Genomic DNA, 20,892 nt, shown 5'->3' on the forward strand with positions numbered 1-20,892 from the left:
TGTACTAGAAGCCCCTCGTGGCATTCCTTTCTCTGACGTGGTCACCATCTTGGCGTGTGCTTTCTTTGTATCTACAGGCTCCTGTATCCTGGCTATAAAATAATGGGCTTAAATAATGTCACCAGTCAGAGCTGGCAGCCACAGACCTACCAGATCTGCCTCGTGGATCCCGTGTCTGCGGGCGTGAAATCGGTGACCGTTCCTTTCCACCTGGCGCTGAGGTGAGGCCGCTCGGGGGGTCCCTCACTCATCCCTCCCACATCTGCTAGCTGTTTGGCAGTTATTGTTTTCCCGTGTGTTTTTTTTTTTTTCTTATGAGACCCATATCTTTAAACTTAACACATTGCGGACAGACCATGAGAATTCTCGCTTCATATCACACGGCATTTTACAAAGCATCACACTTTAAAAAGAGATTAGCTTGTAAGAAGATGCAATAAACAACTTCAAAATGCAGTGGGTATTTAATTTTAAAGCATGCCTCGAACATGTATGTAAAACGTTTTTTTTGTACTTGTTCAATAGAGACTTACCTGGCCACTGGGTAGAGCTAGCAATGAAACGACTGGTCCGCGGTGTGCTAAGTAGGAAGAGCGTAAAGGGCAGGGCGCAGTGGGAGGGTCAGAATTAGAAGGAAGCAAGGTCACCTTTGTAAGAACGCATTGTGTTCACTGTTTCAGCGACAAGAAGAGCGAACGGGCCAAGGACATGCACTTAATGAAGAAATTAGCGACCTTGCTGAAAGCAAAATCGCCCAGTCTTGGTGGGTGCTTTGTAGTAAAAATACTAAAGCATACTCCGTTATTCCTTCAATTAATATTATTCTCCAAGTCGGGTGGGGCACGTGCGGCCCATAGGTCGTATAAGGCCTGCAAAATCCTCTGGTCTGGCCCTGTCAATGCATTAGAGGCGAGTTCATTAAATGTTTGGCTAATTTTTAAGTTGATAATTTTGTGTGGCCCACGAATGATGTTATAAATACCCATGTGGCCCTTGGCAGGACAATGATTCCCCACCCCTGCTCTACATGGAGCAGTCACACACTGGATCGCGTTCATGAGCTGTGACGGCTCCTCTTCAGAGGGAGGGGAGGCGCTGCTCACTGTGCTTTCTGGTGGGTCGCCCTCTCAGAGTGTGCTCACATCTGTGACAGGAACCCAGAGACCCAGGAACCCCTAAGCAGACGGGCAGTTCACACAGAATGCCTTTTTTCTTTCGGAATAAAATGTGCCCGCAATAAAAGAGGGAATTTTACTTTGCCTAATTTTCTCTTTCTAGATTCGGTTGAAACAGAAATAAAGGAATTAATTCTCGATATAAAGTACCCTGCAACCAAAAAGCAGGTGAGTGTATATGTGAAGTTTCCTGCTGAATAGCTATTCCAGTTCCCTCTGGAGAAAAATCTTTATTTCTTTCGTTCCCCTCCAAGCACAAAAGGCCAGGCTTCCTCTTGTGTTCTTATTCATGCTCATCCTTTTTTTTTAATATTCCCCACATGGCAGTTCCTGCTATCCCTTTTTTCCTTTCTTTTTTGAAAAAAAAAGTCAATAATCCTACCACACAGGCAAGTGTGGGAGGAAAGAAACTAGTTTTGACTTGGGAAGACTGAATAGCAGAGAAGAAAGCAAGCCAGCTGCCGGCTGGTGTCAGAGTGGACAGAGCAGATGCAGATCTCCCCGGGGTATTTGCCACTTGTGGTCACTTCCTTTATGGCCTCCTGGCAGCTGTGTCATCATGGGCCAGGCCAGCCTCTTGAGCCACCTGCTAAGCCCGTTTCTCCCCCAACACACACAGCTGGTGTTTGTCTCACGCCACCTTCTCAGCCTAACCTTCTACACTCACCCCATCAACAACAATCCAGTTTACTGTGCTAATATGAAATGATGGTATGAGCTGTAACTGCTGTGTCCAACCCATTGGGGATTCTGATGGCTGCCTCTTTAGGCATGAAGAGAGATTTGGAAACTGGTAGTAGAGGCTCTTAAATTTCTACCAGGGGGAAGAAAGGGGCAGGTGCAGTGAGATGGGGGGAGTGTATGTGTGTGTGTGTCTATATATATTACCCCAAAAAACATGTATACACACTTTAACAGCTGATATCTCACTTAGTTTTCACTCCTTTTCAGCTTTGACTGATTTGAAATCATGGGTGAAGCCAGACTAAGCTTTGAACAAAGAAAATTTATCCGCTAGACTTTTTAAAGGGGATAGGTAAAAGATAAAGTTTATGGTACAAAACCAGCAACAGCCGACGAATTGAGGGCCCACAAATACCCAATAAGATGATTCTTGATGTTTGACATCCCATTGCTTCACATTATCAGCAGAGGCTGGACTAGAATGCGTTTTCATGTGAAAACGCATTGACAAAAAAAATTATTCATTTCCGTAGGTTCTTTTAAGTTTTGAAAATGAACTGTATGTAAGTAAACACCAACTTTATAATCATTCAAAGTGTGTATATGTTTTTGGGGACACCCTATATATCTAGATTGGTCTAGATTCAGTCAGCCTCGCCCATATGCAGTAATTAAGTTGTCAGCTTTTGTTACTGACAACAGCCTTTACTTTTCATTGATATTTATTATACATAATATAGACTTATTCAAACTCATCTTATAGTGAGTAGCTTAACTCTCTTTCCAATTGGTCCTGGCTATTCTGTTAAACACCAGTCACTTTTGGTTATTTCATTTTCATCTGAACTTTTTGTCTTATCATGTTCAGCATGATGAGAAATTGATTACATATTACTTACAATGCACCCTTCACTCACAGGTATATATATATATATATATATATATATATATATATATATATATATATATATATATATATATATATGCAGCTTAAATATGAGCTTCCCTTTGAAATGTGGTGTAATGAAATCAACATCAAATATAAACAAATAACTGCCTTCCGATGACTTGGATTGCTATCTTTCTTCTAGGCTTTGGAAAGCATTTTGGCAAATGAACGTCTACCATTTTCCTGCCTTAGAAATGTCACCCAAACTCTCCTGGACACTTTGAAAAGTCAAGGTAATCGGATTTTACTGGTTGGTGGTTATGGTCTCACTTCATTCTATAACTGGTCGTAGAAATAGAAAGCTCCCCACGGCTTATGATGCTTTTCTATTACTTTAAGGTGGGAATAAAATAGATAAGATCAAAGGAAACATTTCATACCTTTAGCACTTGGGGACTTTTTTATTCCCTGTTCTTTGAATGAGTTGCTCTCCATCTGAGCTTTCTTAATCTTGGGGAAAAAAAACCCTAATGGATAGGAATTCTACTTTTGGTCTCTTTGCCAACCTTTCTGGAGGATCCATCTGGCACACAATCCACAGTTTCTGGTTGAATCGTAATATCTGTGACCACCACAATAGCAGCTTTAATGGGTGTTATCTTCAGTGTGTAAGACAGATAGGCAGCTGATGAGTCATGGGCTGAGCGAGGGCATTTTCAAAGCTGTTTCCAGATCATTTATCTATTAGACCAAGATATTTCTCCTTCCTTTTTTTCTTTTTACTCTTAGAGGACCTTATTTCGTTTAAACATTTAAATATTTTGGCCTTGATAGAAAAGTTATTTTTTTGGCCTTATTAATCTTCTATAGCACAATCTTCCCAGTATTTAATAAACGAGAGCAGGGGGTTTTGTACTAATAAGAGACTTAATGAAGAAAGGCCCCTTACGAATCTGTGAAACATCTCTTTAATGCACGCTGCCTTTCAGAGGCGGAGTCTGTTGACGAAGCGCTGCTCCAGTTCTGTGCCAGTAAGCTGAAGCTGCTCCATCTTTACGAGTCCGTCAGCCAGTTAAACGCCCTGGGTTCTCCTTCAGACACGTCCTTCTCTGATAACGTGAGTACCCCCCATTTCCACTATACCAAATCGTCTCCGCGATCATTTTCAGTTTTTCAAATTGGTAGTAAAGGAGTGAAAAAAAATGGAAAAATTTTTATAAAGCATACAGGTGTATTTTCTTCACAAGACCCTCTCCCTGCTGGTTCTCTGTGTCTTGCTGCTGAAGTTGTGTTATTTATGCCAGAAAATTAAATTTTATTGTTAATTCATTGACACTACCCTAGAAGCTTCTAATTTTTCTGAATAATTTTTTTTTTTTAAATCCTCACTTGAGGATATTTTTTCCTTTGCTTTCTAGAAAGAGTAGAAAGGCAGAAAAAGAGGGAGAGAGAGAGAGAAATATCGATGTGACAGACATCGATTGGTTGCCTCCTATACTTGCCCCTACCAGGGGCTGGAAATGGAGCCTGCAACCCAGGTATGTGTCCTTGACTGGGAATGAAAGCTGAGATCTTTCAGTCCATGGGCCAATACGCTAGCCACTGAGCAAACCAGCCAGGGTCTGAACTCATTTTTTGGTGTACGGAACAATGCTCTAACCAACAGAGCATCCGGCCAGGGCTGAGCTCATTTTTTAAGATTACTACTTATAATACAACTTCTGGACAAAAAAAAAAAAAAAATAGTGTCATTTTACTGAAGTAGCAAAATGATTCTGCCAAACAGAGACCACATTTTCTGTGTTGTCAGCAAACTCCCGCAGCTCATCTGCTGTGTACACATAAAGAAATGTGTGTTTAAAAAGATTCTATTGTATATCCAAGTGTTTGCGATAATTATAGTAAATGTTCTATGCTTTTATTCCATAAAACCAAAGTGACACCACCTGGTAATCTTTACTTATTGCAGTGCAGTATAATTCATTTCCGAGGCATGTGTATAAAACCCTTAGGTTCCATACAGAGAAGTGAAGTCTCTTCAATGGGGACTAGAAAGAATTGTGTCCCCTCTCCCCCTCCAGTTTCTGTGTGGCCATGGCCAGCTCTCTGGTTTTACTGATGTCATGTCACTGGTAGTTCCTTTAAGAAAACTATCTGGTGCATCTGAAATGTATTTTAAACATGCGTACACGAATAACAACTTCTTTTTTTAAATATATATTTTTTATTGATTTCAGAGAGGAAGGGAGAGGGAGAGAGAGATAGAAATATCAATGGTGAGAGAGAATCATTGATTGGCTGCCTCCTGCACGTCCCCTTCTGGGGATTGAGCTCAGTGGGAATCGAGCCCGCAACCCAGGCATGTGCCCTTGGCTGGAATTGAACCTGGGACCCTTGAGACGGCAGGCTGACGCTCTACCCACTGAGCCAAGCTGGTTAGGGCGTGAATAACAATTTCTTAAACATAAAAATGAGAGAAGATTTTCTCTCTGTAATGGAAACAACCTCCACATTCTAGCATCTTTTTTTATCTTTGGGATTATAGATGGATTTTACAAAGCATTTGAGCAGTAATATATGCATAGTATTCTGTAGCTACCATTGCACATGACAAAGCCATTTTTCAGGATCTTTCGTTTTGCTGCCTACGTCATCAATCACGAAAAACTGTTTCAAGCAACAGGAAAGTTCAGGTAGATTGAGTTATGTCCACAGGACTGCCTAGGCATTTCAGATTCTCCAGTGGCTCATGTTTTCATGAGATCTCAGCTAACTGTCTCAGGCCCTCCCAAAGCAAGTTTTTTTTTTTTTAATATATTTTATTGATTTTTTACAGAGAGGAAGGGAGAGGGATAGAAAGCTATTGTAGAAACATCGATGAGAGAGAATCATCGACCAGCTGACTCCTGCACAACCCCACTGGGGATGTGCCCGCAGCCAACATACATGCCCCTGACCGGAATCGAACCCAGGACCCTTCAATCCACAGGCCGACACTCTATCCACTGAGCCAAACTGGTTCCGGCCAAAGCAAGTTTTATAGATGGCTCCGCTAAGCTCTCAGAATGCATTGCCACCTGATACTATGCAAAGATGAAACAATTACAAATGTTTAAAAAGCAGTTGTCACATTGTTCTTTTTCTATTTTTAAAGCACTTCTTAGGAATGAAAACCTTATTCGCGGTAGACTTGTTTCCATCCTTTACACAACATACACCAGCCTCTAGGCTGACTGGCTAATTTTGAGCATATAGGACAGAAGTTCTGGGCTGAATTAATTCATGTTGCTGTCTCTGGGACACGGGCCATAAGCTCGTCTATAAACTCAGTATAGCATGGACTGCTGGCATGCATTCGGTAGCACTTGGTGGTTTACTGCTTGTTTGTAGAAACAACAGGCTTAGTCAATAAATAGATAAAGCTGCTCTGGTTTAAGGATGCAGTCTTACTCATGTCACATGGGGGGAGCAAGTTGTGCTTGCTATGGCGAAAGTATGTTCTGTGCCGAGACCTGTTTGGCTCAGTGGATAGAGCGTCTGCCTGCGGACTGAAAGGTCCCAGGTTCGATTCCGGTCAAGGGCATGTTCCTTGGTTGCGGGCACATCCCCAGTAGGGGTGGTGCAAGAGGCAGCTGATCAATGACTCTCTCTCATTGATGTTTCTAACTCTCTATCCCTCTCCCTTCCTCTCTGTAAGAAATCAATAAAAATATATTAAAAAAAAAAAGAAAGTATGTTCTGTAAAGTGTGTGTGTGTGTGTGTGCGCGCACGTGTGTGTGTGCTTTTCCCTAATTTAGAAAACGGTCGGATCAGGAGATGCTCCTGCACATTGGTCTGGAAGAGTGGTTCGAAAGGCAGGCTGTATCAGGGACTTCCGATCTCTGTATCCCCGAGAGCCACATGGAAAATTTATATGTAATACACTTAACTTATGCTGCTGAATATGAGGAGTCAGTTTCTTATTTAATAGTCCCTTAGTTTCCTCAGAATCACAAGAGTGGCAGTTGACACCCTGTTAAATTTTTTTTTTTTTTTGATTATACAGTAACACATTCATTAAAATCTGAACATGTTAGCCCTAACTGGTTTGGCAGAGTGGATAGAGTGTCGGCCTGGGTACTGAAGGGTCCCAGGTTCAATTCCAGTCAAGGAGCATTTGCCTTGGTTGAGGGCACATCCCCAATGGGGAATATGCAGGAGGCAGCTGATCGATGTTTCTCTCTCATCGATGTTTCTAGCTCTATTCCTCTCCCTTTCTCTCTATTAAAAAAAACAAATTAATAAAAATATATATTTTTTTAATCTGAAAACTTTGGACAACTATAATCTCAGGAGAATGCTCTAAAAAAATGGTACTTTTAGTTTACTTTATTCAGATAACCTCCTCATGAATGTGGGTCAAGTTTCACGCAGAGTCATTTGAGAGGAAGGTGCTAAGCAGAGTCCATCGAAGCAGTCACATTAATTAAAAATCCATCTTTGGCTAGTGGTGATGCATTTCACTGCAGGGGACGGGGGTGACGCCCACAGCAGACTCGGAGAGAGCAGCGTGGTGTATTCAGAATTGTTCCCTGTCTTGAAGGACTTGGCTGTCCTGCTGAGGCTGGACGAAAAGGAGCTCGGGAAGCTGCAGGCGTTGCTGGAGAAGTACAAGCAGGAGAACAGCAGGGCTGCTGTCCGCTTCTCTGAGGACCAGGACGGGGTGCTGCCTGTGAAAACGTTCCTGGAATATTTGGAGTGTGAGAAAGATGTGATCAGCGTCAAGAAGATGAGTGAGGAGGAGCACGTGGCTCTAGGTGGGTGGACTCTCCTCAGGGAGAGGCACTGGCCCGAGGTGGGGGGAATCACAGACCCCTGTTGGAATGCCGCCCGCTCTCGAAGGAAGCCCGGACGAGCTTGTAGCATCTCAGAGACTCGGTTCATTTTGAAATAACCGAATACTTTGTCAGTTAAGTAAGACGCCCTGGGTATGTAGGCGCTGTGTCATAGAGCTGTGCTGCATTACTGAGTATACTTAAGAGACGGTGTGAGACGTGTAAGGGTGTGCTTTCTGCTTTCCGAAGCCAAGCAGAGTGAACCAGCAGTTTCCCGCTCTCATGTTGCTCTCTGGGGGCTCAGGGTTAGGGTCAGGGTCATGGTCAGGGTCAGGGTTAGGGTTAGGGTCAGGGGTAGGGTTAGGGTTAGGGTCAGGGTTATGGTCAGGGTCAGGGTTAGGGTTAGGGTCAGGGTCAGGGTTATGGTCAGGGTTATGGTCAGGGTTAGGGTTAGGGTTAGGGTCAGGGTCAGGATTAGGGTAAGGGTTAGGATTAGGGTCAGGGTCAGGGTTAGGGTTAGCGTCAGGGTTAGGGTCAGGATTAGGGTAAGGGTTAGGGTTAGGGTCAGGGTCAGGGTTAGGGTTAGGGTAAGGGTATGGGTAAGAGTAAGGGTAAGGGTAAGGATTAGGTTAGGGTGCTATTTAGAAAGCTTGTCCAAATGGGAAGCAGTCACTGGTTAATGTGTCTTGGTTCCGCCCACTAGGCAGCTTCTTCTTCTGGAAGTGTCTGCACGGAGAGAGCTCCACGGAGGACATGTGCCGCACCCTGGAGGCGGCAGGACTCAGCCCGCAGCTGCTGCTGGTGAGCGTCCCTGATGCTGATGCTGTTCTCTCTGCTCACATCATCAGATCTGTCCATCTTTTTTTCTTTTTTTTTTTTTTACCATTGTGTAAAGCGGCAGTTGCCAACCACTGGTGGTACCAAGGGAACTTACCTCGTATGTGTGTGAGAGTCTACAGTAGAGTTGGGGTTTTGTTACACATCCTTCTGCTTAAAGTGGCAGGCCCTGGTGATGACATTAGCTGAGGACTAACTGTGACAGGCACCTCCACAGACACTCCCGCTGGAAGGCAGCGAGCGCCTAGCCCCGGGAAGAGGTGGAGAGGCGGGAGGTAGATCTCTCTCCACAGAGGACTAGGGATCCCTTGGGCAGACAGGGTGCCTCGTTCTGTCCTCGTCACGTGATGTCCCAGCCCCCACTCCTTTCCCGGAAACACTGGATCACCCGTGCAAGTGTGAGAGCGTAAGAGAAATGTCTGGACTGAAGAGGATCTCCGTCTCTTTCAGTCCCTGCTCCTGAGTGTGTGGCTCTCCAAGGAGAAGGACATCCTGGAGAGGCCGCAGTCCGTCCGCTGTCTGCACACCACGCTGTCCCTCCTGAGCCGGATGAAAGGTGACGTGCTGGGGCCTGGGCCGAGCGGCCTCTGCTCTCAGAAGCCGAGTTCAGTGCTCGGGGCGCTGGCGAAGCCGCAGGGAGAGCGTTTGTCCTGCCAGGAGGTGGCAGCTGCCACGTCTTGCTCCCTAAGCCTCAGACCCAGGATGTGGCTTTGTGACAGTCGCATTTTGTGCTGTTCCCAAAAACAATGTCTTCTGAACAGCAGGATCGCTTAGCTCAGAGGTCAATCTCATGGTCTCTGCTGGAGGGTATTGTTTTTCTTAACGTTTGTTCTGCTGAGTACAACGATCGGTCCTATTACACAGTGGAGGGTAGATTGCGCAGTGACGAACTATCCCAAGCAGGGATTTAAAGTTGGTCCAGAGCCGAAACCGGTGTGGCTCAGTGGATAGAGCATCGGCCTGCGGACTGAAGGGTCCCAGGTTCGATTCCGCTCAGGAGCCTGTGTCTTGGTTGCGAGCACATCCCCCAGTGGCAGCTGATAGATGTTTCTCTCTCATCGATGTTTCTAGCTCTTTATCCCTCTCTCTCCCTCTCTGTAAAAAATTCAATAAAATGTATTTTAAAAAAATAAAATAAAAATAAAAAAACAAAAAATAAAGTTGGTCCAGAAGCAAGGGGACCAACACAGCAAAAGGGAGTGGAATAGCGTGTTCTGACTCAGCTGGACTGTAGGCCCGTTTTCCAGTCGATGCAGCTAACGGGCAGGCTGGCTGCAGGAGGGTTGAGTTCTAGCACTGTGTTTGACCTGGAAGGACTGGGAGACTGAGCTTCCTCTCTGACCTTGGCAGTGGCCCTCGACGACACTTGGGACTCCCAGTCGGTGTCCCCGTGGTGGCAGCAGATGCGCACGGCCTGCATCCAGTCCGAGAACAACGGGGCCGCCCTGCTCTCCGCCCACGTGGGCCACTCGGTCGCCGCGCAGATCTCGGACAGCGCGACCGAGAAGAGGGTAAGTGGAGGGACCGCCCGCACGTCCCCGTGTGGTGCGGCATCGGGGGTCTGAGATGTGTGCCCGCATCCTTAGGGTCAGGAGGGGGTGAGGGGTGCTCTCCTGCCCCTAGTCCACATGTGTCAAACACAAGGCCCGCGGGCCAAATCCAGCCCGCCAGGCCTTGCAATGTGGCCCGCACCGCGCTGTCATCACTGCACTCCGCTGTCAGTTTATGACATTGTCAGTTTATGACTGTTCAAAACCATTCGGCCCGCGATTTAGGCTGGATTTTAGATTTTGGCCCCTTCTCTGATTGAGTTCGACACCCCTACAGTCTGTTCATTCAGACGGCACCCACACGTGAGCATAGCACACGTGGCCCGAGGGGGCACGTGCTAAGCTTACTCTGGCTCTGCCAGTGGCTAGTGATCGGGGCGAGTCCCTTAAAAATGAGTCCTGTGGCCTCAGTCTCCCACGTGAAAGAGGCCAGGGTGAGACGACCTGTGTGCTCCTCCAGCTCCTGCAAATGCAGCGGTTGTGTTCGACCTCCCTTGTATGAGCACAGGGTGTGGAGGGCACACAGCACCCAACGACTCAGGAGGTCCCTGCTGACCCTTTCCTGGTGTTTTCTCCTCACGTCTTTGAGATGCTTTCAAAACGGGGGGGGGGGGGGGGGGGGGGAGGTGAGAGGGGAGGGTGAGGGGGAACTAATATCCACAGTAGCTCAGATTATTTCTTTTGGAGAGAAGCCACATTAACCTGGAGGAGACGCTTAACTAGGTCTGTAGAGTCACTAAACCAGGGGTCCTCAAACTTTTTAAAGTGGGGGCCAGATCACGGTCCCTCAGAGAGCTGGAGGGCCGGACTATATGAACTACTAATTCCTACTGTAACACCTCGGCTGCGCTCACTGCCCAAAAAACCTGGCGGGCAGGATCAGACTCCTCTGCGGGCCGCATGTGGCCCGCGGGCCGTAGTTTGAAGACCCCTGCACTAAACCCTCAGTCTCGGCAGTTCATAGCATCTGTTAATATCACCAGCTTGAGAGGTTTGCAATAATGAGGGAGACATTTGGGACACGTTTTCTGTGTTGGTGAGTGCATTCCAAGGAGAGGTCAGATCCTGGTACCGATAGGAAAGCCGGGCCCTCTCCAGCGCGGCCCTGACAGCCCAAGGGCGAGGGGGCCACACTCCATCCTTCTCGCCCCGAGTCTCCCACCCACCCACTCCTGACCCTCATGTTGCATCCAGCTGAGGGATAACCTCTGTGCGATGTACCCGGCTGTCCATCCGCCCGCGGGTTCAAAGCTCCTTCACGTTCGCGGTGATGCGGAATCCCCGCCAGGCCGTCACCGGGCCCTGTCTGTCAGTTTTCCCAGACAGAGCTGGGCGCGGACGCCGAGGCCCTCACGGACTCCTGGGAGGCCCTGTCTCTGGACACCGAGTACTGGAAGCTGCTGCTGAAGCAGCTGCAGGACTGCCTCATCCTGCAGACCCTGCTGCACAGCAGAGCGGACACGCGCCCCACCCGGGCGCCCTCGCTGCCCCCGGAGCCTCTGCCCCGGCTCTCCGTCCGGAAGCTCCTGGAAGGAGGGAGAGGTAAGGGGTGTGGGAGCATGTGTGTGTGTGCCGCTCTGTGGTGGTGGTGGTGGAAGAGTTTGTTGTGGCAGTGACTGAAAGAATGCAGAAAGAGCAATGTGCTCAGATTTAAAATCAATAGCCCACCACACACTTCTTCTCAGAGTCTGATCCTGTCAGTTCCCTGCTCAGGGACCCCCCGCCTACATCCCCCAGCCTTGCAAAATAAGAAGTCGTTCTTTTTAAAAAAAATATATATTTTATTGATTTTTTTTACAGAGAGGAAGGGAGAGAGGTAGAGAGTTAGAAACATCGATGAGAGAGAATCATCGATCAGTTGCCTCTTGCACACCCTCTACTGGGGATATGCCCACAACCAAGGTACATGCCCTTGACCGGAATCGAACCCGGGACCCTTCAGTCCCCAAGCCGACGCTCAGTCCACTGAGCCAAACCGGTTTCGGCTAAGCAGCCGTTCTTAAAGGGCCTCCAGGGTGTCCCCCCTTTTCCAGCTCCGTGGCTGGGTGCATCCTTTCCTTCCCCCAGCAGTTCACCCAGCACAGCAGAGCCCAGTGGGCGGGAGGAGAGCTCAACAGAGACTCGACCGAGCCAGATGGAGCCAGACGGGAGAGAGATTTGCCAAGTGTAGCTAGCACCTCTCTTCCCTGGAAATCCTGTTGGGCTTTGAGAATTATAGTCCTTTTCATAAAACATTAACCTGCTGTGGGGTTATTTTTTTCACTTTAAAATTAATTATAACATTCTTTACAACTTCTGCATTTTAATGTCTAATGCCATAGCTGTTGAGGTATCTAAGCCATAAGCTCAGGTCTTTGGGGCTGCCCAAGTGTTCACGCATTCAGGGACTAAGACTGAGACCAAGAACTTCTCTCCCTGCCTCCCCCTTTCTCATTCTTCTCTCCTGGACCCTGAGTTGTACATCTTACTCAGCTCACGTGCCACCTCCTCCCAGAAGCTCTCATGAGACCAGGACTGCAGGTCTTCCCTTCTTCCTGCTGATTTCCACTGAACCGTGCACCTCTTTTCCGACACACGGGGTCCTGCCTCCCAGAGTCAGTCAGTCCCGGGCTTCCACCTCAGGACCATAAGCATTTACATCTTGGATAACCTTGACCGGCCCCTTTTCTTCCCAGCAGCTCCGTCATGCTGGGATGACTATGTCTGGGTTTATAAATACGCGTGTTATTTATAGGTTTTTATTTAGTTACCTTATTTTCTCATTCCTTATAAGACCTGTGAAGTTTTTAATTATAAATTCACAGCACTGCACGCTGCCACCCGGGGCAGGTGTGGGAACACCATTTTAATATTAACCGAAGCAGCAGCATCCAGGGCCTTGATTCCGGAAGGACAATTTGCAAGTGATCGGGAAGCCAAACAGGAAGTGACATCGCCCAGCTCCCTGCTCTCCCATTTCCCTGACGATTGTAATTTTACTGTGAGGCTTTCTTTTTGTGGGAAGGTGTACATTTGAGTCAAAATAGGAGGAAAGGCAGAGAAGACATTTCAGTAGTAAATGACAGGTGTAATTCATTTTGCGTAAAAAACAGGACTCTTCATTGCGAATGCCTTTCAGTTTGCATTTATAAGCTTTTGGACTAAAGTTTAGTTGTCGAACTCAATCAGAGAAGGGGCCAAAATCTAAAATCCAGCCTAAATCGCGGGCCGAATGGTTTACTGAACAGTCATAAACTGACAATGTCATAAACTGACAGCGGAGTGCAGTGATGACAGCGCGGTGCGGGCCACATTGCAAGGCCTGGCGGGCTGTATTTGGCCCATGGGCCTTGTGTTTGACACATGTGGACTAAACTGATTGCAACATGGCATATAGCGTCATATTGTTGATTACTGTAGCTACATTTTGCCCCTAATTATTCCATATAGGCAAGTTAGTTGACTCTTAAAAGTGATATATTGCCCTAAGAAGCCTAGCACCAGTATCGTGCTAATCCGTGCTTTCACTTACATTTAAATGGAAGTGTTTTTCAAAGATGTATTCATCTCTTCGTCTCCATTGGATAAAGTATATTTGAATTGTGCATGTAAAAGGTATGCAGTACCCAGACGTGTATGCATATGCACTTATATTTGCCTAAAATATTCTAGGTGAGTCTAGAAATGCCCTTAGCTAGCAAATGCCTTACCGTCCCAGGTCGAGTGTAGGTAGTAACTGCTGAGACTCTCCTGGGTTGGGGTCACTTTCAGGCTGAAAACTGAGCATTGGCACTTAGACTCGTGGTTGGCAATGCGGGTCCTGCCCAATGGTACGCTTCTGCACCTTTTCATCTTCTCTCTTGTCTCCACGTGGCAGGTGGCATCGCAGACAGTGTGGCCAAGTGGGTATTTAAACAGGACTTGCGCCCTGAGGTATTAACACTGGCCAACGAAGAAAGAGATGCCGAAAACCCAGACGAACCCAAGGAGGGCATCAGCCGAGGTTTATGTGAGATGTCGGAGGCGGACGTGGACTTGGGAGCCATACCAGGTAACACGCAAACCTGGGGTCGTCAGCGTCTGGAGCAGAGGCCCCCTCGGTATCCGTGGGGGCGGCAGTCACAGCCCCTGCCTCTGCCTTGCAGACCTGCTGCGTGCGGCCCGCGAGCAGTTCCCGTGCAGCCTGGAGCTGGACGTGCTGCATGCACACTGCTGCTGGGAGTACGTGGTGCAGTGGAACAAGGACCCGGAGGTGAGACGCGGCCTCTCTTGGGGGTTGTCTTTCTGCGCTCACCCTGCCCTCAGGTTGTGTAATCAACTTATAGGAACACGGCTTCTCCCCTCGGATGTCTCTGTACTGGGAGTTGACATTGTCCTTGAGAGGGCAGGGCGGAGTTATCCTTCATTCTGTAATTGAACCCTAGTCCTCACCCAACCAATCAGGGTTAGCCGAGGCAGTGACATCACCACCGATCGATCGGAGTAAAACCCCTGGACGGGGCGAAATTTGCTCTCTCTTCCGCCATGCTGCCGGCGTGAGTGGGACAGAGCCCATGCTAGCATGGAAAAGGCTCTTTTGTTTATTGCATCGGACTCGGCTCCCTGGTGGTCCTTGAGGATCACAAAGTCTGGGCGTAACATCCTCAAACCGTGCAGGCATTGTCATCCTCACGCTAGACTTAGTCCACAGAAGTTGCGTTCTTTGCCGAGCACACACTGCTAACTTGGGATTTAGCCTCGGGTCCTCTGTACCTAAGACCAGTGTGATTTGCCTGTTCCCTGTGAGATGTGATAAGTAAATGTGTGTGTGTGTGTGTGTGTGTGTGTGTGTGTGTATTAGTGTTTTTATTGATTTCAGAGAGGAAGGGAGATGGAGAAAGAGATAGAAACACCCCGTTTGTATTTGAAACACTTATTCAGTTATATCCCTTATTTCTCTTTTTTTTTCTCCCTTCATGTAAGGAAGCACGTTTTCTTGTGAGGTCAATAGAACACCTGAAGCACATCCTTAATGCACATGTTCAGAACGGTGAGTAAACAGGTGTAAAAACATCACTGACGCAAGGACAAGAGTCTTTACATTCACATCCCCTTTATGTTTCTCATTGATCGTCTTACCCCCTGAAACCTTAGCGTGGATTGTTTGATTACAAAGTGCTGGCTTTCTTAGAGAAATACCGTCCGGAAAAGGGAGGGGCCGGCAGCTGTAGAGAAATTGCAAACAGGCTGCTGGTTCCACTTAGGTGAGTTCCCAGAAGAGTTGAGGAGCTGAGCCTTGGCTAGTGGGGTCACCGAAGGTTCGAGACGAGGTTTGGGGCTGGTCGGAGGAAGTATCACTGTTGGTCCCTGTGATCAAGTCTACAAAGCTGCCTCTTTCTCCTCCCAGACCACCTCCCTGTAGGTGGGTGAAGTCAAACTGCAGAAATCCCAAAGGCCTCAGGAGAGCTAGACCATTAGTTCATTATTCACCGTTTGAGATCACACCCTCTTTCAAGAAACAAAATAAGATTCAAAGTAACTCATCTGGGACTATGGTCCCCAGAGCCGTGTGCCCTCACTGATAAAACTGACAACTGTTTCAGAAATTTTCATTTAAAGGCCAGAGTTTCTTAAATATGCAAGTATAAAGCCCCGGTGTGTTTTTTTTTAATTACAGTGTCTGTATTTTGGTTTTTAGTGTTTTTTTTTACCCTTCACTTTACTGGATGACTATATGTATGAGAGAACAGTCAGTTGATGGCCATGTGGTTTGTTCCCAGTGTTTGGCTGTGTGAATGAAGCTGCGCTCATTCCTGCAATGGAATTGCTGGGTCGTAGGGCAGACGTGCTGTTATTTAGTTTTAGTTCAGAGCTGCCAGTTGTCCAAGTGCTTTTACCCATTTAACATCCCTCCCGCAGGGTCTGAGCACTCATTCCAGCTGTCTCCACGTTCGTCCTTGCCACACCCGGTATTGTCATGTCTAAGTCAGCCTTTCTTTCGGTTCTGTGATATCGCTGTCCTTTTAGCTCATCTTTGTCTTATCATTAAAGACGTGAGTCTTTTCTTATAGTCACTGGCCACGTGGCTATCCTCTTCTGCAGCCCCGTTCTGATTTTTAAAAAATATATATTTTATTGATTTTTTTACAGAGAGGAAGAGAGAGGGACAGAGAGCTAGAAACATCGATGAGAGAGATGAGAGAAACATCAACCAGCTGCCTCCCGCACACCCCAACCCTGGTTATGTGCCCGCAACCAAGGCATGTGCCCTTAACCTGAATCGAACCCGGGACCCTTCAGTCCACAGGCCGACGCTCTATCCACTGAGCCAAGCCGGTGTAGGCCCCGTTCTGATGTTTATTAAGTGAAGGTTCTTATTAATTTGACACGGATTGCCTGAGGCATAAGAGCTGATATCTCAGCACACGGCCCATGTGGTGGTAGAAGGTTCAGGAAGCCGAGTTCGTCGCTGTGATGGGAGCGAAACCCCGAGCCTGCACTCACTGCATTTCCTCCGCTTGCCGCAGGCATCGCCCTGATGATGTGGAACACGTTCCTGGTGAAGAGGTTTTCTGCCGCCACGTACTTGTTGGATAAGGTAACCCTCCTGACTTCCTGTTCACTGGTCTGGCAACGGGGGGAGACACATTGGAGTTGGGTGGGCTGAGCTTGCCTGTTCAAAGGCTGCCATTGCTGCCATCTCAGCAGGAGCTAATGAGGCGGAGTCCTTTGTCCTAGAGTCCCTTCTTCCAGCATCACTGCCTCCTGCGAGTGGTCCTGTCACGTAACGCTACCTGCCACTCACCACCTGGGCAGTGCAGTGAGCAGCAGTCTTCTTATCCACGGCATCATGGAGTCAGCTGGCTCTCCGAGCTAGACGTGGGGCTTCTGTCTGTGTTAGATCGTCCCTCCTTTCCAACCATTTAGTCCCTGTGTCTTCACCAGCTAATGGAATTCTAACTGCTCCTTATCCGTGGCCTGGAGTTTGGTTCTGAGTCTCAAGGAAACCTAGTTATTTAATTACGCAAAGTAAGAACCAGATGTTTTGAGTCTTCCTTTAGTAGTTCACCAGTCTGTATTTTTGAAGAGGATTATTTGTGAGCCCAGCGTGATATTTTTTTCGCAATGTACTTTTACAGAATCCCACCACACAGTTAATTGCATTGCGTTATGGTTGCCACCTTTATTTGTAGGTGTGTCTGTATTTTTAGAAGGTGGTTACTTTTTACTTCCTGCACCAGAGTGATGCCCTGTGTGTGTGTGTGTGTGTGTGTGTGTGTGTGTGTCTGACGCCTTTTTGTTTAAGTCACTAAATAATTCAGCCTTCCTGTCCTTTGTCTCAGGTCGGAAAGGCACCCAAGGAGAGGCTCTGCCGGAGGGTAAGTGCATCGCCCTGGGCTGGATGTGCGGTTGCTAATCCTGCACTTGAACTGGAACCCCCCTCTCACCAAGGGGTGAGCTCTGCCTTGCACCTGCTCGTGGCGTGTCGGGAGATAGGAAATTGGAAGGTAGAGCTGAGGGGACCAGCTCTTGCTGGTCCTGACTTGTCTGTGCAGATGCTCAGGTAGCGTGGGCCAGCCAACCTTTCATGAGACACCTGCAGCTCTGCCCTGTGGACGGGAGGGTAACAAGCTGTTGCTGCTGCTTCGTGTTTTTGCTGTTGTTCAAAGTGAGAACTTGATCCCAAAACATCGAACTTCAACTTGCAGTAGATCTGGGAGTAGCGGTTTGATCTACCTGTATGTAATAACTTGTCCAGAGAGTTTGATAACACGCCTGCCCACGGGCACTGGCTTTTACTCAGACTTTGAAATATTATTGCACATAAAAGAAATATTGGGACCAACTCAACTATTACAGACCCTCGGTCCCCAGAAATCACCACGGCTGAAGAATCCTGGTAGGCGCTCGAGCGTCCCTGTGACTGTAGTTGATGTCACATACTCTCTCTCTCTCTAAACATCTTAGGGATGTGCTGACTGCTGGTTTAATAAACAACCTGTGACTGCAGGGCCCCCCCCCCCTGGCCAGGCCCTTTAAGGGCATCAACAGGAACGATGGTTGCACACAGCATCCTCGGGTGTTTACATCCTCAGGCTTGAGGGTTTGAGTTTTGTGCAGAGGGTTCCGGTCAGTCCCTAAAAAGCGTTCTGAGGCCAGGCCAGGCTGCTTCCTCGGAACTGTCTCGTGGGACATAATGAAGTGGCCGTCACACGGCTGTCCCCTGTGACTCTGGGGCAGTGGGCACCGGTGGCCCGTCCATGGTGGCGGATACACTGTGTCCATCTTCTTTGGCTTCACGGCCCGCAGGGAAAACCGCATGACCGCGAACAGATTGCCATCTCCTTGAAAGCCAGTGAGACCTAAGGAAGGCACAGAAAGGTGCTGGTGCCCCCATCTGTTCAGTGTGGAGAGCACCTGGAGCAGCTTTGCTGCAGGAACTAACTCTGCCCCTTGTTGAAACCAGGACGTGGGGATGAGCGACACAGCCATGACCTCTTTCCTCGGCTCCTGCTTGGATCTCCTTCAGACTTTGTTGGAGGTAAAAGGTGTCTTTTCACTCTAAACTGTCTGAGCTGCTAATTATTTTTGAAACTCACTGAACTTACAGATATTCACTACAGGAATATTTTCATTCAAAGTTTTGACTGAAGCCTAAAAATAGTGATATTTCTTACTAGAATTAGATTTGGGGTTTTTTTTTTAAATGATAATTTTGGGATGGGGAGAACTAGAGGTTTGCACTTTGCTACTGGTGAGCTCTTTTTTTAAAAAAAAAAAAATATTTCTTTATTGATTTCAGAGAGGAAGGGAGAAGGATAGAGATAGAAACATCAATGATGAGAGAGAAACATTGATTGGCTGCTTCCTGCACGTCCCCTACTGGGGGATCGAGCCCACAACCGGGGCATGTGCCCTTGACTGGAATCGAACCCAGGACCCTTCAGTCCCCAGGCCAACACTGAGCAGCACCAGCTAGGGCTACTGGCGAGCTCTTTAGATGAGATGCGTGCACGCCCTGACCCCACCCATTCCGAACGCGGTTCTCTGTTCTCAAACGCGCAGGCAGACGTCGGCCGGGATGAGATGCAGGCGCCCGACCTGGAGACGGAGGACGCGTGGCTGGCCGTCGAGGGGCCCATCTCCATCGTGGAGCTGGCCCTGGAGCAGAAGCCCATCCACTACCCGCTGGTGGAGCACCACTCGGTCCTGAGCTCCATCCTGTTCGCGGTCATGCGGTTTTCCCTGCGGGCCGTGAAGCCGCTGTCGCTTTTCGACAGTAAGGCAAGTGCCTCAGGGCCAGAGCCGCCTGGGAGCTGGGGGAGCAGGCGGGAGCGGGACCATCCCGGTGGGTCCTCTCCCCCCCCCATCAGACTCCCGGGACAGAGGGGGTGGCTGGGACGAGAGCTCGCGGCTGCCGGCTCATCGGCCACTCTGCTCCGTGGTCCATTTCCTTCCAAGTAACGTGCCATCGACCACAGGACAGTCTTCAGTCAGTTTTAATCCATATTCATGTGTTCTTGGTCTCTTCTTTCTCTTTAGGGGAAAAATGCTTTTTTCAAAGACCTAACTTCCATTCAGTTACTGCCCAGCGGAGAAATGGACCCAAATTTCATTTCTCTACGACAACAGGTAAGTCAGCTATCGGGCTTTGTTTTTGTGTCTTGGGGAAAAAGTGTTAACACAAAAACCTAGCTGGCCTTAAAGGCTGACCGCTTACTACTTCCGCAGCGTGCTGGAGGGCTAGTTTCTCTTTATATCGCATCGCTTCTTGAGAAGCGCACAGTTTTCACGGAAAAGCCCCTCTCACGGGTATGTTTCACGGAAACATACTAACGGGGCGCCACGGTCTCCCTTCCAGTTCTTGCTGAAGGTCGTCAGCGCCGCTGTCCAGGCTCAGCACACGGGCGTCAGGGAGAAGGAGGGCTCAGACGCGGCCCCCGCCGCGCCCCCTGGGAAAGACCTGGAGTGGCCAGTGCTGGCTGTGGACTTGGCCCATCACCTTCAAGTCAGCGAAGACGTCGTGAGGAGGCATTACGTGGCGGAACTCTACAACTACGGAGTGGACCACTTAGGGGAAGAGGTAACAGCCCCTCAGGGTGCTCACTGGGCTCCGGTGAGGAAGTGGTTGGTTGGAGTCAAGAGCCAGTCAAGTCTCCGTAGAGCTTTTTTGCTTATCCTTCTGTTAGAGCTTCTAGGCACCACAACGGAACAGAGCATTAAAATGTTAACATTCCTGCTTAACGTTGAGTCCAGTCCAGTGTGCAGGCCTGCTCTCTGCACAGGCCTCGCGGCCAAGAAAACACGCAGAAGCTTGGAAATGACTCTCACAAGTTGCAGTCGTTACCAAATTGAGAAGTGGAAATTTGGGTTGTCAACACTAAGCTTGACTGGGATGATATGTTGCTTGTACAGCTGACCCTTGAACAACGAGGGGGTTGAGCTGGGTCCACACGGTTGAAAATCTGCGCCTACTTTTTGACTCCCCAAAACCTAGCTACCAATAGCCTAGTGTTGACTGGGCGCCTTACCAACAACAAACAGTTGGTGAACGCATTCTGCGTGTTACATGTATTACATACTATATGCTCTTGCCATACAGTAAGCCAGAGCAGAGAATTGTATTTCTCACGTTGTTCAAGGGTCAACTGTACACACGTGTAGCCACAGATCAGAACTGAATGAGACCCCCGCCGGTTCTTACCTGGTTGTCCGTGTTCCCCCGCAGGCCATCCTGCAGGTGCATGACAAAGAGGTCCTGGCCTCGCAGCTGCTGGTGCTGACGGGGCAGAGGCTGGCTCACGCGCTGCTCCACACGCAGGCGCGGGAAGGCAGGGAGCTGCTGGCCCGGCTGTCCCCCACGCTCTGCACCTGGCTGAAAGCGATGGTGAGTCCGCTCGGAAGGAGGCCCCCGGAAGTCTGCTTCCTTCCATTACCAGTTCAGGAGACAATCTTCATTACTAGCTGACTTCGCCCTGAAGAA

At 48.4% G+C, this 20,892-nt stretch overlaps 1 protein-coding gene across 1 annotated transcript in view; it reads left to right on the forward strand.

Moving 5' to 3' along the window:
- RAB3GAP2 (RAB3 GTPase activating non-catalytic protein subunit 2) overlaps positions 1-20,892 on the forward strand; it is a 49,386-nt gene that overhangs the window by 25,386 nt on the left and 3,108 nt on the right. Inside the window, exons 15-34 of the mRNA XM_084868852.1 lie at positions 78-221; positions 681-763; positions 1,279-1,343; positions 2,951-3,041; positions 3,738-3,865; positions 7,332-7,545; positions 8,267-8,364; positions 8,851-8,956; positions 9,751-9,911; positions 11,264-11,492; positions 13,807-13,980; positions 14,075-14,181; positions 14,892-14,958; positions 16,436-16,506; positions 17,252-17,287; positions 18,376-18,450; positions 18,975-19,193; positions 19,452-19,541; positions 19,771-19,992; positions 20,638-20,796. Coding sequence (XP_084724978.1) covers positions 78-221; positions 681-763; positions 1,279-1,343; positions 2,951-3,041; positions 3,738-3,865; positions 7,332-7,545; positions 8,267-8,364; positions 8,851-8,956; positions 9,751-9,911; positions 11,264-11,492; positions 13,807-13,980; positions 14,075-14,181; positions 14,892-14,958; positions 16,436-16,506; positions 17,252-17,287; positions 18,376-18,450; positions 18,975-19,193; positions 19,452-19,541; positions 19,771-19,992; positions 20,638-20,796 — 2,539 coding nt within the window. The remainder of the gene's footprint in view (positions 1-77; positions 222-680; positions 764-1,278; positions 1,344-2,950; positions 3,042-3,737; positions 3,866-7,331; positions 7,546-8,266; positions 8,365-8,850; positions 8,957-9,750; positions 9,912-11,263; positions 11,493-13,806; positions 13,981-14,074; positions 14,182-14,891; positions 14,959-16,435; positions 16,507-17,251; positions 17,288-18,375; positions 18,451-18,974; positions 19,194-19,451; positions 19,542-19,770; positions 19,993-20,637; positions 20,797-20,892) is intronic.

Source organism: Pipistrellus hanaki, assembly GCF_964339955.1.
Source record: "Pipistrellus hanaki genome assembly, chromosome: 20".
In the NCBI taxonomy this organism is placed as follows: domain Eukaryota; kingdom Metazoa; phylum Chordata; class Mammalia; order Chiroptera; family Vespertilionidae; genus Pipistrellus; species Pipistrellus hanaki.